At 42.7% G+C, this 14,704-nt stretch overlaps 2 protein-coding genes across 3 annotated transcripts; one reads left to right on the top strand and one right to left on the bottom strand.

Moving 5' to 3' along the window:
* Nucleotides 1-709: 709 nt before the first annotated feature.
* LOC147867212 (pentatricopeptide repeat-containing protein At2g03380, mitochondrial-like) lies at nt 710-3,702 on the top strand. Its single transcript, XM_087314999.1, has one exon. The coding sequence runs from the start codon at nt 965-967 to the stop codon at nt 3,524-3,526; it is 2,562 nt and encodes an 853-aa protein (XP_087171125.1). The 5' UTR covers nt 710-964; the 3' UTR covers nt 3,527-3,702.
* Nucleotides 3,703-3,848: 146 nt separating this feature from the next.
* LOC147867211 (short-chain dehydrogenase reductase 3b-like) lies at nt 3,849-5,594 on the bottom strand. Of its 2 annotated transcripts, none has more exons than XM_087315001.1 (2): nt 5,465-5,594; nt 3,849-4,838 (listed from the first exon to the last, which is right to left on the bottom strand). In XM_087315001.1, the coding sequence occupies exons 1-2, from the start codon at nt 5,479-5,481 to the stop codon at nt 4,037-4,039; spliced, it is 819 nt and encodes a 272-aa protein (XP_087171127.1). In that variant the 5' UTR covers nt 5,482-5,594; the 3' UTR covers nt 3,849-4,036. The 2 variants fall into 2 exon arrangements, with proteins under 2 accessions (XP_087171127.1, XP_087171128.1); XM_087315002.1 differs by lacking the exon at nt 5,465-5,594 and adding an exon at nt 5,189-5,428.
* Nucleotides 5,595-14,704: the final 9,110 nt, after the last annotated feature.

The following is a 14,704-nucleotide window of genomic DNA, read 5'->3' as shown; positions in this document are numbered from 1 at the left end:
TTATCAGTAGTCTACGATTGTAATAAATTGAATGCAAGGGTCAAATGCATGACCTTTTGTCTCTACCAAATAACCTCATTAACTCAAGCTACAAACATCTAATCCAGACACATGGTTTTCTAGTCTCCTTCAAACAAACTTACATTCTTAATCCATGACAACATTTTACCTTGATTAGGTACCTTAAACCATTATATTCTCCTTAGTCTTTTCAATAATTACGTTATCAGTAGTCTACGATTGTAATAAATTGAATGCAAGGGTCAAATGCATGACCTTTTGTCTCTACCAAATAACCTCATTAACTCAAGCGACAAACATCTAATCTAGGAACCAGACACATAGTTTTCAAGTCTCCTTCAAACAAACTTACAAACGAAGCTCTCTCTCAACATATACAAAGGACATGCCTCATTGATAAGCCATCTCTCTCTCTCTCTCTCTCTCCTTGCCAACCAAAGAACACATGACCATTAGTGTGGTCTTTGTTGAACCATCATAACTACTAAGCTACATTCATCTAAGCACAATGGTACCAATGTAGTATTTGAGAGTTTTTTGAAACCACCCCTTTTTTTCCTCTCACGCAAACAAGATAGCAAGTTTCGTATGATGAGCCAACCCTTTGTATACATACTCCTCTCGATGGGTCCCATGGTCGGCAAACGAGTAAGAGAGTCAAAAACCTTGGGGGCGTCCTTGGGGAGAATTTGCCATGGGCTAGACATGTGAATTGGGCCGACTTCAGGACTACTTCTGCAAATTACCCTGAATTTGCTTGGATCAGCAATGGCAGAGGATAGAGAAACAGGACATGGAAGCATTACCATGCTTATGGACGAATAAGGTAAGATTGATTTAAGCTTTGGTACGTACTATACAAGGTTTAGGGTTCAGGGGCTCAAGAACAGGCTATGGCAAGAGCAAACGTAGAGATTCAACAAAACAGTGTGCTTTTCATGACATGAAGGTTATTAGCTTAGCATCATCTTTGCTTACATTGGAGAAGAGATTGTTGCCTCATCCTACTCTCGAGGATTTGGTGTGCATCTTAAACAACTGTAGATTGGCTCGGAACCCCGGATACGCAAAGAGATTGTATGTGTACATGCATGAAAACGGACTTGAAACTCATCCATCTCTAGGAAACACACTTTTCCTTATGTTGATAGATGTTGGAATCACTCATTATGCGCATCATCTTTTTGATCAATTAGTATATCGAAATGAGAGATCATGGAATACTCTCATTTCAAGTTATGTTGAAATTGGCACCCCTGAACATGCATTCATCATCTATGAGAAAATGACAAAGGATAAGTCCGTGAATCCTAATGGGTATACTTTTGTGGCATTGTTAAAGGCATGCGTAGAACTAAAATATGTGGAAAAAGCTCTTGAAATACATGCTGAAGTTGCAAGAATAGGAATCCTAGAGACAGATCCTTTTGTTGCAAGCACCTTGATTGATATGTATGTGAAATGTGGTTTTCTTTCAAAAGCTCATCAAACGCTCTGTAAGCTTCAGATTCGAAATGTTGTTTCATGGACAATGATTATTGCAGGGTATGTTGATAATGGCCACTGTGAGAAAGCACTAGAATGTTACCAACTAATGCAAAGAGATGGTGTTTCTCCGGATGCAGTCGCATTTGTTTTCGCGTTAAAAGCTTGTAGCAGCATCAGAGCCCTAAATAAGGGTCAGGAAATTCATGTAGAAATTGAAAGAAAAGGAGGAAAATTGGGAAAAGATATTCTCGTCAGCAATGCTTTGATTGATATGTATGTGAAATGTGGTTCGATTGTCTTAGCTTGTGAAGTGTTTGATAAGCTTCCGGTTCGGGATGTGTTCTCATGGACTGCAGTTATTTCAGGATATGTTGAAAATGGCCAGGGTCAAGAAGCATTGGAAAACTATCAACATATGCTAGAAGAAAATGTTTGTGCAGATGGTGTTACGTTTATTTGGGTTTTGAAAGCATGTGGAAATGTACCGGATGCCGAAAAGGGACATTATATACATGCTGATATTGAAAAGCGAGGTTTCTTGGAAAGTGATGTCATGATAGGTAATGCATTAGTTGATATGTATGCCAAATGTGGGTTACATTATGTTGTGCAGCATGTGTTTGATCGACTTCCAATTCGAAATGTGGTGTCTTGGAATGTACTAATGGAAGGATATACTGAATCTGGTAATGGGTCAGAAGCCCTTATATGTTTGGAAGAGATGGAAGCAGAGGGCATCTCTCCGGATAATGTCACTTATATTTGCTGCTTGAAAGCATGTGGTAGTATGAAAGACTTAGAGAAAGGAGAGTATTTGCATGACGAGATAGAAAGGAAGGGTTTCCTTGATAAAGACCTTGTGCTTGGGAACACCTTGATTGATATGTATGTTAAATGTGGCTCCCTTTCAAAGGCACAGGAAGTTTTTGACAAGCTTCTGATTCGAAATGTTGTGTCATGGAATGCATTAATTGAAGGTTATGTTGAAAATGGTCACAGTGAAAAAGCTCTCGATTGTTTTGAACGGATGAGCTTTGATGGTATCAATCCAGATGACATCACATTGTCTTGTTGTTTAAAAGCTTGTGGTAACTTGGGCATCACAGGAAAGGAAAGTAAGATACATGAAGAGATTGTAAAACAAGGGTTGTTGGGAAAAAACCTTGTGGTTGCGAATGCCTTAATCAACATGTATGCCAAATGTGGCTACCTTGCAAAAGCACAAGAAGTGTTCAATGGTCTTGTGGTTCGGGACGTGGTATCATGGAATGCATTAATCACAGGATATGCTGAACATGGACATGGTAATGAAGCAATCCGTTGCTTCGATGATATGAAAAAGGGAGGTATAACACCGGATCCAGTTACTTATATGTGTGCTTTAAAAGCATGTGGAAACCAAGGAGCTACAGCCAGAGGAGGTGAAATTCATGCTGAGATTGAAAGTAAAGGGTTGTTAGAAACTCATCTTTATGTCGGGAGCACATTAGTCGATATGTATGCGAAATGTGGCTCCCTCATGAAAGCCCAACAAGTGTTCAACAAGCTTCCTATACGGAATATTGTACCCTGGAATGCACTCATGGCTGGATACGCCCAACTTGGCGAGAGCGACATTGTTTTCGGTATGTTTGATAGAATGCTAGGGGAAGGACCAAGGCCTAACCCGATAACATTTGTTGTCGTTCTCAATGCATGTAGTCGAGCAGGCTTGTTTTATAAGAGTCAATCTTACTTTGAGGCAATGAGTAAAGACTATGGTATTAGTCCGGCTATTGAGCATCAAAGTTGCCTTATTGATGTTCTTTGTCGATCGGGTCAATTAGAGAAAGCAATAATAATGGTGAAGAAAATGCCATCATCACCTGATCTTGTGGTTTGGCACAGTATATTGGGTGCATGTCAAAAATGCGGCAATGTGAAGTTTGGAGAGAAAGCTTTTGAGGAGGCAATGCAGTTGGATGACAACGATTCTGCTGCTTATGCCATGATGTCTCAGATATATGGAGGAAGGTGAACTCAATTATGGTGAGTAAAGAGATCGATATTCAAAATATTGGAAAATAGTTGCGCATATCCCCCCTCAAAACTCAAATGCTCCTAAGTTTTTGCTATTTCCCGAAATAGCCTCTCAAGCAATAATATCTGCAGGAAGAGTAGGTAGCAGATGGAGAAATCAAATATAGAGTGGGGTTTACTCCAAGACAATGTATGCAGTTAAGTCTAAACTGCATCATTCTCTAAATTAGAACAGTAACCATTAAAAATGATCTCGGATATATTTGTGCACATGTGTGTGCATGTAGCTGCACATGCATGGCTTGTGAATATGACTCAAGTAACAAAGGAAGATGGTATAAACTTACAAATTGTATACAAATTACAATAAGCCTTCACATACTTGCTTGTATGTGTAGATGAGACATTCATCCACCTTAACATTTGAAGACATCATTCACGTTATTCAACTCATTTATTACATAATCATAGATTGTTTCCATAGTAAAGTTAATGTATCTTTGCAAAGTTACTTTATCTCTTGGTATGTTCGATCCTTAATAGTTATTCCACCATCAATAACAAGGTTGTGGCCATTAACAAAAGCAGCATCATCTGATGCTAAATATAAGACAGCTTTTGCAACATCTGATGCGGAGAATGTATGACCAACAAGAACATTAGCGGAGTTAACAAAATCTTGAACCACATGGTCTTGTAACGAATGATCACCAGAAACATCACGAAAGTATTTCATGCATAGTGGTGTTACGAGTATTGATGGCGAAACACAATTCACACGAATACCATACTTTCCTAGATCATTAGCTGCTCCTTTCATAAGCCCAAGAAGACCATGTTTAGAAATTGTGTACTCAATAGATGTTATCGTTGCAGTAACACCCGCTATACTTGAAGTACAAATAATAACACCCCTTGTTTTGGTCTCAATCATAACCTTACTTGCATGTTTTACGGCGAGGACCATACCACGTAGATTGACATTCATCACATTGTCGAAGTTCGTTATATCCACGTTTTGCATCCCACCCTTAAAACTTGTGTGAATACCAGCATTACTAAACATTATGTCAAGCTTTCCCCACTTCGCCATTGCTTGTGTTACAAGCCCCTCCATATCGGACTCCATTGTGACATCACAATGCTTATAAACAGCAACATGGCCGCCAAGCTCATTAGCAAGATGGGTACCCAAATCATCTTGGACATCTCCTATTACAACCAAGGCCCCATTTTCAACAAACAAGCGTGCGGTCGCCTCACCGATACCACTTGCCCCCCCTGTGATGATGGCTACTTTGCCCTCGAGCCTAACCCACATGAATAATACAAATTAGAAAGAATAAATAGGAGGTTAATCATTGAAAAAAACATAAATTTGTTTAATTTTACACAAACTATATACAAATTTATTACAATAATGATGAGACTCATGGCCAAAAACTACATAACCATTAAAGCAATAGCACTGTTATAATTATATAAATCATGAAAAACTCATACAATAGTAAAAATTCTAACCAATAACATTGATTGAATTAATGTTGTATGGAAGCATAAAAACTATTGAATCAAATACAATCTTAAAGCTATATTATGATTGATGAATTTTATTGCATGGCTAGTGATGGATAAAATGAATCAAAATGAAATAAGCTACCTTGAAGCCAATGCCATTATTTGCTCAAAGATTTCAGAAACCTTTCCTGCCTTTATCCCTATCAAGGATGAAATCTTGCCATTTCTTAACTATTACTTAAATGCACTCAAAGCTCATGTAATAGTAAGCATATTAACCAGAAACAATGATTAGATTAATGTTATATGGAAGGCTAAATACGGTTGAATCAAATGCAACCTTAAACCTTTATTAAGATGAATGAATTTCATTGCATGACTAATTATGGGTAGAATGAATCAAATTGAAATCAAGTACCTTGGAGAACTTGCCATTATCTCTTAGAAGATTTCAAAACCTTTCCTTGTTTTTTATTAAGAATTAAAAAACAATGAGCATGAAAATCAATTTTAAGGTCTTTTTATTGTCTTTAATACAATGATTAAAGAACAATGACCATGAATGATGATTTTAAAGTTCTTTAATAGTCTTTGATACATTTATCATACATTGATTGACATGTAATATGAGCTAAAAGATAAACAATTACGACAAAAGAATACATAAATGTGTGACCACTAAAATATCCACGTGGGAATACAAGTCCCACTTGTGATACATAAAAGTCTTGAACCACAATATTCTTTTCCCATTAAGAGAAATTATATTACATGATAATCGAGCAAGTTGAAGAACATGGACACAATATGAGGTCCACAAGAGACTAAGAAAAACATGAGTCTTTTTTTTTTCCAAAAAAAAAAAACTTCCATTAGTTAAGGCAATGTACATAGGATAATATACAACTCATATCTTACAAGCCAACTTGCATGTCAAAAGGAAAATAATATGTGTAAAGGAAACACAAAAACAACTCCAAAACACCACATCATTCGAAGAGCATAGCATTACCCGAACGCATAACTCCATGTGAGCCTCATACAACCCGAATTTAGCATAAACATCCTCCACTCTCTTCTCATGAGTCTTACCAAGGAAAAGTTGGATTATATATATATTTCAATCTTATTATGTGACATTTGTAAATATTTCCTCATATATGCTCACAAATGATTTGTGATAAGGAACTTGGTTATGCTGTGCATAACACTCTTAAGCATGTGACATCATGACTCCATAAATTTGAGACAGGTATGAGCATTGAGTGTTGCTAACCTTAACCATTCTTTAAATAATCGCATCATGATAGCTACGAATACGTTGCTAAAAAAGTCAAAGCATGAAATATTGGTTAAAATAACAAGAATTCACAAACTTGTCTGAATACTTTTCTACCATGTGCAGTTGCCGAAGAACGATTGCTCCAAGATTTACAAGGAATTACTTCTTTCATCGCGTTGTCCATTGATGGGCCCTTTTTTTCTCTTTTCAACATTATTTATATTGATTTATTTTGAAGATGTCCTTCACTTTCATAGCTTTTTCATCGATTGTTGTCATCTTCAAGGTATCAAAATGAAATGGGCAAATTGACTACAAAATGATGACATGCATTGACAATTTATGTGTTTGATCAATGTTGAGCGGCAAGCTCAACTGGAGCCGGATTAGCTTGATAAGCCTGAGCCGGTGAGCGAGACGGATCGGTAAGCCGGTGAGCTGGGGAGCCGGTTAGCCGGATCCAATCGGTAACCGAAAGCCTAGTATTAGTTTAGACTACTAGGTAGTTATAGTCTCGTAGTAAGTGTCAGATGCTCGTGTGAGCATTGAAGTACGTGATACTTCTGTTAGTCCCATGAGGACTTGTATAAATGTTGCTACTGAGCACAATTATAAACACAGAGAGTGTCTATATTGTTTTTGAATATAGCTTTTATGTTCTGCTCTCTCTGTCTCCCCCGTGTACTCTGTGTATTCTCTGCTTTCTCTGTTTTCTAACGCTTCCGCAAGTAATCGCTTATATGGTATCAGAGCGAGAGGGTTGAGAACCTCTGCAATCGACAAACGCTTGAAAGCAAACCCTAACAGGTTGTGAGAACAGCAAACAGAGAAGTGATGGATAGAGGAATGGTTAGCTCGCTCCCTGTGGAGAAACTCGACAGATCCAACTATGCATCTTGGTCGTACAAGATGCACCAGTACCTGCTTGGGCATGGCTACTGGAGTTTCATCGAAGGAGTCAACGAAACAGTGCCTGATGTGGCACATAAGGATTTCCCAGTGTGGGAACAATCGGCAAGCAGAGTGATGTACTGCTTCGCGACCAGTGTCGGAGACCAGCTGCTGAGCCACATCCGAGACGCCAAGACGCCAAAGGAGGCTTGGGGAAACCTGAAGAAGGTTTTCGCCGCGAGCACTACTGCCCGGAAGTTGCAACTCCGACAGGAGTTGAGCAATGTCCAACAGAAGGACATGTCGGTGGCAGATTACACGGCCCGGATCAAAGAGATATGTGACTCACTTGCCTCTATAAACATTACCGTAGAGGAAGACGAGATGGAACAAGTCTATCTTGGGGGCCTGGTGTCTAAGTTCAGGTGTTCCGAACGGCGGTGTGTACAAGGGAGAATACGCCGTCATTTTTCGACTTACAGTCGATGCTCCTTGTAGAGGAGAACCATGCCGGTGTGTCAACTAGTGCACCCATTGACAACCGGATGCTGTATAGGGAATCAGATCGGTCCTGTGGGCGTGGTGGATGAAGCGGGTCGGCACGCAATAGAGACGGCCGACAAGACCAGGAACAAAGGCACAGAGAATGTGGTGACAGCAGTTCCGGACCCTCTGGGAGCAGGGGGAGTAATGGTGGCATCGGAAGACGGCAAGAGAAGACTGCAACGGAATGCTGGTACTGTGGCAAAAAGGCCACAAAGAAAGCGAGTGTTGGAGAAAACGCGCCGATTCAGACAAATTTGGATCCGGCAAGGCCAGCAAGGATGGCCGGCAAAGCTCACACTACGCGAAGGGATCGGGAGGATCCAAGAACGGTAACAGGCCAACCTTGGTGATGAAGCACGAGGTGAACTCCATGAAGAAGACCACTTCCAAATCGGAGGAAGTGTGGTATGTTGATTCCGGTGCATTGTCGTGCCTTTCGGCTCCGGATCGTTGCATGAGTCGGGTGGGAACTGCTGAGGTTTTGGACTAGGAGAAAGAAGAATATGAGATAAGGCTCCTTATGAATCGATTGCAAGAAAGAGAAATATTTGAAAGAAGATATGAAACTCGTGAATCCCATGAGTATAGTGTATTAATTGATACTTAGAATGTAAGAGAGAAATAGATGGAAAAAAAAATCGTGAATCCCACGAATCTATTAGATTGATCCCAATCCTTGTAAAATAATCAACAACCTCTATACATCTTTCTCTCTTCCTTATATAGTGTTGGAAGAGTCTAAGTTTATCACATGCAAGCATCATGCTTTTCCTATCTTTAGTTTTCATGCACACTGCATGTGCATGATTAGCTTTCTATCTCAACTTTTCTTCTAACTCGAGTGTCTATACATGAATAACTTTTTGTACCATGCATGTCTAGAAATTTTACATGGGATAAAGTTTAGTATAACTTTAAAATTCATAATACGCTAGTATAATGATAAGGCTTAACATTATTAACATGGAGGTGCAAGGTTCGATTCTTGCCTTATACATGTAATCTATAATTTTATACTTTCTTCTATTTACAAATATGTCTCTTCATCTAGTGAGAGACTCTCACCGGCCTTCTTCATCCGGCTCTTGCCGGTTCTGCTTCATCTGGTTCTTGTCAGTTTTCTTTATCCGGTTCTTACTGGATCCTTCTTACCGGTCCTCTTCGTCCATTTCTCATCGACTCTCACCGGCCTTCTTCATCCGTTTCTCACTGGGTACTCCATATCCTATCCGGAGAAACCAAAAATGTAATTTTTCACGTAGTGTGCGAATTACACTACGACAGCGTCAAACCACATGACGAGCCACAAAGAGTGGTTCTCCTTTTTGGAGAAACCGGATCAACCAGGAGTAGTCGAAACCGGAGATGACACTCACCCAATCGTGCACGTTAGAGAAGTCCCTTTGAGCCACGTCAGACAGAAGGGGAAGCTGATGAACGTATTACACGTTCCGACAATCACGAAGAACCTAGTATCGGTCGGACAAGGGCGCAGAGACGGGAGGATGTTTATCCTCGACACCAATGACGTCGGCACTGCTCTGTTTGCAAAAGGACAGAAGGTCGAATTGGACATTGACCTGTGGCACAAGCGGATAGGCCACGTCAATTACCGGAGGCTTCAAGACTTGCAAACGAAACAAGTTGTTTTCGGTTTGCCGAAGTTCAGCGGCCGGAAGGCCCAAGTATGTGAAGCCTGCCAACTTAGGAAGCAACACCGGCTTCCATTCCCTACCGAATGTAACCGGAGCCGTAACAAGCTCGACCTTATCCATTCGGATGTGTGGGGACCGACACAGAATGTTAGTCTTGGTGGGAGTCGATATTTCGTCTCCTTCATCGACGACTATACGCGGCACGCATGGATCTACCTCATTGAGCAGAAGATTGAAGTCTTCGAGTGTTTCCGGAGTCTCCAAAGCATGGTGGAACGGGAATAGGAGAGTAAGATCAAATGCCTACGGTTGGATGGCGGAAAAGAATACTTTTCCGGCCAATTCAATAGTTATCTGCAGCAAAAGGGAGTTCGGCGAGAGTTCAGCTACAGATACACACCGCAACAGAACGGTGTTGTCGAGAGGAAGAACCGGTCGCTTATTGATGCGGCAAGGGCAATGCTGGAGGAGAAGAGCATGCCCAAATTCTACTGGGCGGAGGTAGTCCGAACGGCTGTCTACATCCAGAATCAGATCGGTGACAAGGTGTTAGCTCACGAGTTGTATTTCGGGCGAAAGCCAAATTTGAGACACCTTAAGATCTTTGGCAGCATTGCATATGTGCATGTACCGGATGAGAAGCGGAGGAAGCTAGATGCAAAATCGGAAAAATGCATCCTAATCGGCTATGCTCAAGAGCAAAAGGGTTATAAGTGTTATAACCCCCGGACAAAGCAGGTCCAAGTTAGTTGAGATGTCGAGTTCGATGAATCGGCATCGTGGTACTCCTTACCGGCTCCGACTTCCGAATCCGACCCGATGCCGGACGATGAGGCTAGTGAGCCTGAACCGGCCTAGGTAAATGATGATGAAACGTGGACTCAGGATGAGAGTCCGGAATCGTTTCGGTTGAGTGGGCCGAACGAGAGACTGAGTCAATTTGACCAGTCCGATGAGGAACCAGCGAGTAGTGGAGACTCTGTCGTGCTCTCCCAGCGCAAGGAACCAAGGAGACGGTTCACGCGCAAAGAGAAAGGGAAGAAAAAGATGTCGGAATTCGAAATTGGCAACAATGAGTCGGATCGGTATGCATCCGACTCCGGCAAGGAGAAAGGCAGATCTTCGGCAACGAAGACTGAACCGACCAAAAGGGCCTCAAACCAGGTAACAGAGAGTTATGATGGTCCACCCGCCAGAAGGATCCCTTCACGCGGTACGGGTACAATGAGTACATGGCGCATCACTATGCGTACATGACTAAGGTGGCAGAAGTGCGTGAGCCGGAGAGCTACGCAGAAGCGGCAAAGGACGCAAATTGGCGTGCCGCTATGGAGGAAGAAATGCGGGCACTTGATGTCGACGAGACATGGGACCTAGTTGACCCTCCCTGTCACTGTAAACCGATTAGATGCAAGTGGGTGTACAAGGTAAAGTACAACGCCGACGGTTCAATTAACCGGTAGAAGGCTCGGTTAGTGGCGAAGGGATACGCGCAGACCCACGGAATCGACTACGACGAGACCTTCGCTCCGGTAGCTAAGATGACGACGGTTCGTGTGGTGCTGGCGGTTGCTGCAGCAAGAGGGTGGCATCTTCACTAGATGGATATGAAGAATGCGTTTCTTCAGGGTGATCTTGAAGAAGCAGTCTTTATGACTCCGCCCTCCGGTTTTCAATCGGAGATGAACAAGTCGACGGTATGCCGGCTGAAGAAGTCGTTGTACGGCCTGAAGCAAGCCCCTCAAGCTTGGAATGCGAAGATCACGCATCAGTTGTGCAAGATGGGGTTTGCGGCCTCCAAGTCCAACTCTTCATTGTTCATCCGGCAAGGCTCAGCCGGTCCGGTATGTATCCTGTTATATGTTGATGATTTAGTCATCACCAGACCGGGTCTTCCAGAAGTCAACCGCGTCAAGTCCCAGTTGTCAGACGCATTTGAGATGAAGGACCTAGGGGACCTTCATTATTTTCTTGGGATTGAGGTGATCCGAACCCCTGACAGCATATTGCTCTCACAACGACATTACGTCTTGAATATGCTGTACAAGTTCGGCATGACAGAATGCCAACCTGTCTCCACACCCTTGGACCGGAACCAAAAGCTTCGTCCCAACTCCGGATCGGCCTACAACGAGCAACGGTTCCGACAAATTGTCGGAAGCCTTATTTACTTGACTATCACGTGACCCGACATCAGCTATCCGGTTAGAATGATAAGTCAATTCATGCAGAAGCCGACCGTGGAGCACCTTCAGTGCGCGCATCGGATACTGTGATATGTAAGCGGCACGAAGGACCGGGGCCTGTTATACCGGCGCGGTATACCCGAAGAGCTGGTCGGTTACACAGATGCCGACTGGGCCGGTGATGCATCGGATCGCCGATCAACCTCTGGTTACATGTTTTCCCTAGGTAGCGCGGCTGTTGCGTGGAGCAGCAAAAAGCAGCCAACAGTTGCTCTGTCGAGCACTGAGGCTGAGTATCGGGGCGCTACCATTGCCACCTGTGAAGCCATTTGGCTTCGACGATTACTACAAGACCTACGGATCGAGGTACCGACCCCGATTCTGGTCTACTGCGACAACATAAGCAACATGCAACTCGCTAAGAACCCCGTATTCCATGCTCGCACAAAGCACATACAAGTGCACTATCACTTCGTGCGTGAGCGTTTCCTGAGCGGTGAGGTTGAACTTCGGTATGTTCACATGGATTGGCAAGTTACCGACATCTTCACCAAACCACTCGTATCGGACAAGTTGCAACACTTCACCGAAATGCTTGGTGTTCAACATCTCGACGTGCCACACTTGAGGGGGAGAACGGGCAAAGGCAAAGAGACTGCCGATTGTGTCGGTGAGGGAAGAACCGACGAAGGGAGAGTCAAGAAGAAAAAAGGAGCCAAGTCGACAAGGGGAGTCAACACGTCCAAACAAGTTGGAACAAGCGGCAACGGTGGCAGAGTCAAGAAGGATAGAGCTGACCGAAGGAAGAAGGCCAAGACCCGGACATGGTTCGATGTGGTGAAGGGCTTGGAACCAGAAGACGAATCGGGAGCAACCGATTCGGACAAGAGCTAGAACGAATCAAAGACAATCGATTTGGTTCAACAAACAGATTCAGAAGAACCGGATCAACTCAAGGCCAAGAGGACGAGAAGGCAGCGAAAGTCGACGCCAACACGAAGGAATCGGCGAACTGGAACGCGCCAAAGTCACAACAGCAAGGGAGCTGAATTGGGCATGTTGAGCAGACAAGCCAACCGAGGAGGTCGAGGTGCGCAGAACAAGAGGGGTCGCGGCAAACAGAACCGGACCGGACGAGGAGCGCAAGCAAGGCAGAGTGACGCCAGGAGAAGTCGGTTGGAAGAACCGAATGCCACAGAGGTTGACACTAGGATCCAACCTCAAGTTGAGCTTGAGGGGGAGTGTTGAGCGGCAAGCTCAACTGGAGCCGGATCGGCTGGATAAGCCTGAGCCAGTGAGCGAGACGGATCGGTAAGCCGGTGAGCTGGGGAGCCAGTTAACCGTATCCAATCGGTAATTGGAAGCCTAGTATTAGTTTAGACTACTAGGTAGTTATAGTCTCGTAGTAAGTGTCAGATGCTCGTGTGAGCATTGAAGTACGCGGTACTTTTGTCAGTCCCATGAGGACTTGTATAAATAGTGCTACTGAGCACAGTTGTATACACAGAGAGTGTCCATATTGTTTTTGAATATAGCCTTTGTGTTCTACTCTCTCTGTGTATATCTCCCAAATACCAAATACAAAAGCATATTTTATCATCTTCCCTAAATAGTCCTATTGATGATTATAGGTCTAGATTTGGGCATTCCCCTATACCTATAATCTGCATGTGTATAAATTTATCTTGAAAATATCCTTTTGGATGACTGTAGAAATTCTTTGAAAATTTTAAGTGTAAACTATTTTAAATCTTGATAAAATTGATGAATGGTATTAAAGTAATATTCATAATAAAGTGAATATAGTAGTGTAACATAATACTTGTTAGTCCCGACAAACTAGTCTATGATCAATTATTTATGGAGTTTAGGAATTTTTTTGATGAGTCAATTAAGGATGTGTGGAAAACATGGCCAAATATGATCAAAGGCGAGCATTGTATCAAAGTGTGATACTCAAACTCTCAAACTTGTTTGGGGGCAAAGTGTGTATAATCGACCACTCTCATCACTTTTGCCCCAATGCCTCATCTCAAGACATTGTTCATTAATGGGGCCTTTTTTTCTCATTTCAACATTATTAATATTGATTGGTTTTGCAAATGTTCTTTTCTTTTATAGCCTTTTATCGATTGTTGTCATCCTCAAGGTATTGAAACAAAAATGGGCCTTCGTCCACCATCACGTTGATGGGGCTGAGTGAGTCACAAATTTTCTTGATCTTTGTGGTGTATATTCCAGATTTCTCTGGAACATTCTAGAAGGTTCAGGACTATTCCTGAGAACACTATAAAAAGAGGCACAAGGCATTATTTCGAACCAAATTGGTTCAACGCCAGTCTTAAGCCTCATAGCTATTTTGTACTTACTCTTCACATAATATATCATCTGTTATCATCATCCTCTCTCTCTCTCTCTCTCTCTCGCCTTCACTATCTCTCTCTCGTTGTCGTGAAGATTTTCGGCAATGGTGTGAAAATCACATAAGACGTACGAAATCAAATGTCAATCATATAAAACAATAATAGTGAATATACTAATTCTAAGTAAGTTTAATATCTTATTACAAAAGACGAAGATCTTGGAGAGGTGCACTTTACTACATAAGAAACAGACATCTAAGTGTCAACTTATGTGGGTAAGAAGTTGCGAAAGAAAAAGAGAAAATTGTGAGATATCCCACATAGGCACGATAAATACGACTCTCATCATATATAAGGTAGAGCAAAAGCTATTATCTTTGTGTCTATGTGTGGAGCATAGAGAGTTCAAGGTAACTTGAACTAAGAGTGGAGGTGGCCTTGCCACTCGTAAAGGTTTTGGCCAACTAAAACTGGACCGGCGATGGAGTCGGTGATTCGGCGGCAAAGCGACGGTGGCACACCGGCAACCGGTGATCCGGCGGAACCGACATCCGACGGAGCTAGCGAGCTGGTGGAACTGACATCTGGCGGCGCACTGGCGAGGCGATGACATCCGGCGAACCGGCCGGCGAGGCGGCGGCCACAGGTAACCGACGGGCATCCGGCGTCGACGAGGCGACGACATCGCCCGGTGAACCGGCGTTCGACGACTAGATAAATAAATATATAAATATA

Source organism: Azolla caroliniana, unplaced genomic scaffold (genome assembly GCF_043228905.1).
Source record: "Azolla caroliniana isolate FFs.n. ecotype wild unplaced genomic scaffold, voAzoCaro1.0.p SCAF_2, whole genome shotgun sequence".
NCBI lineage: Eukaryota > Viridiplantae > Streptophyta > Polypodiopsida > Salviniales > Salviniaceae > Azolla > Azolla caroliniana.
This window is presented reverse-complemented; position numbering and strand designations above follow the sequence as displayed.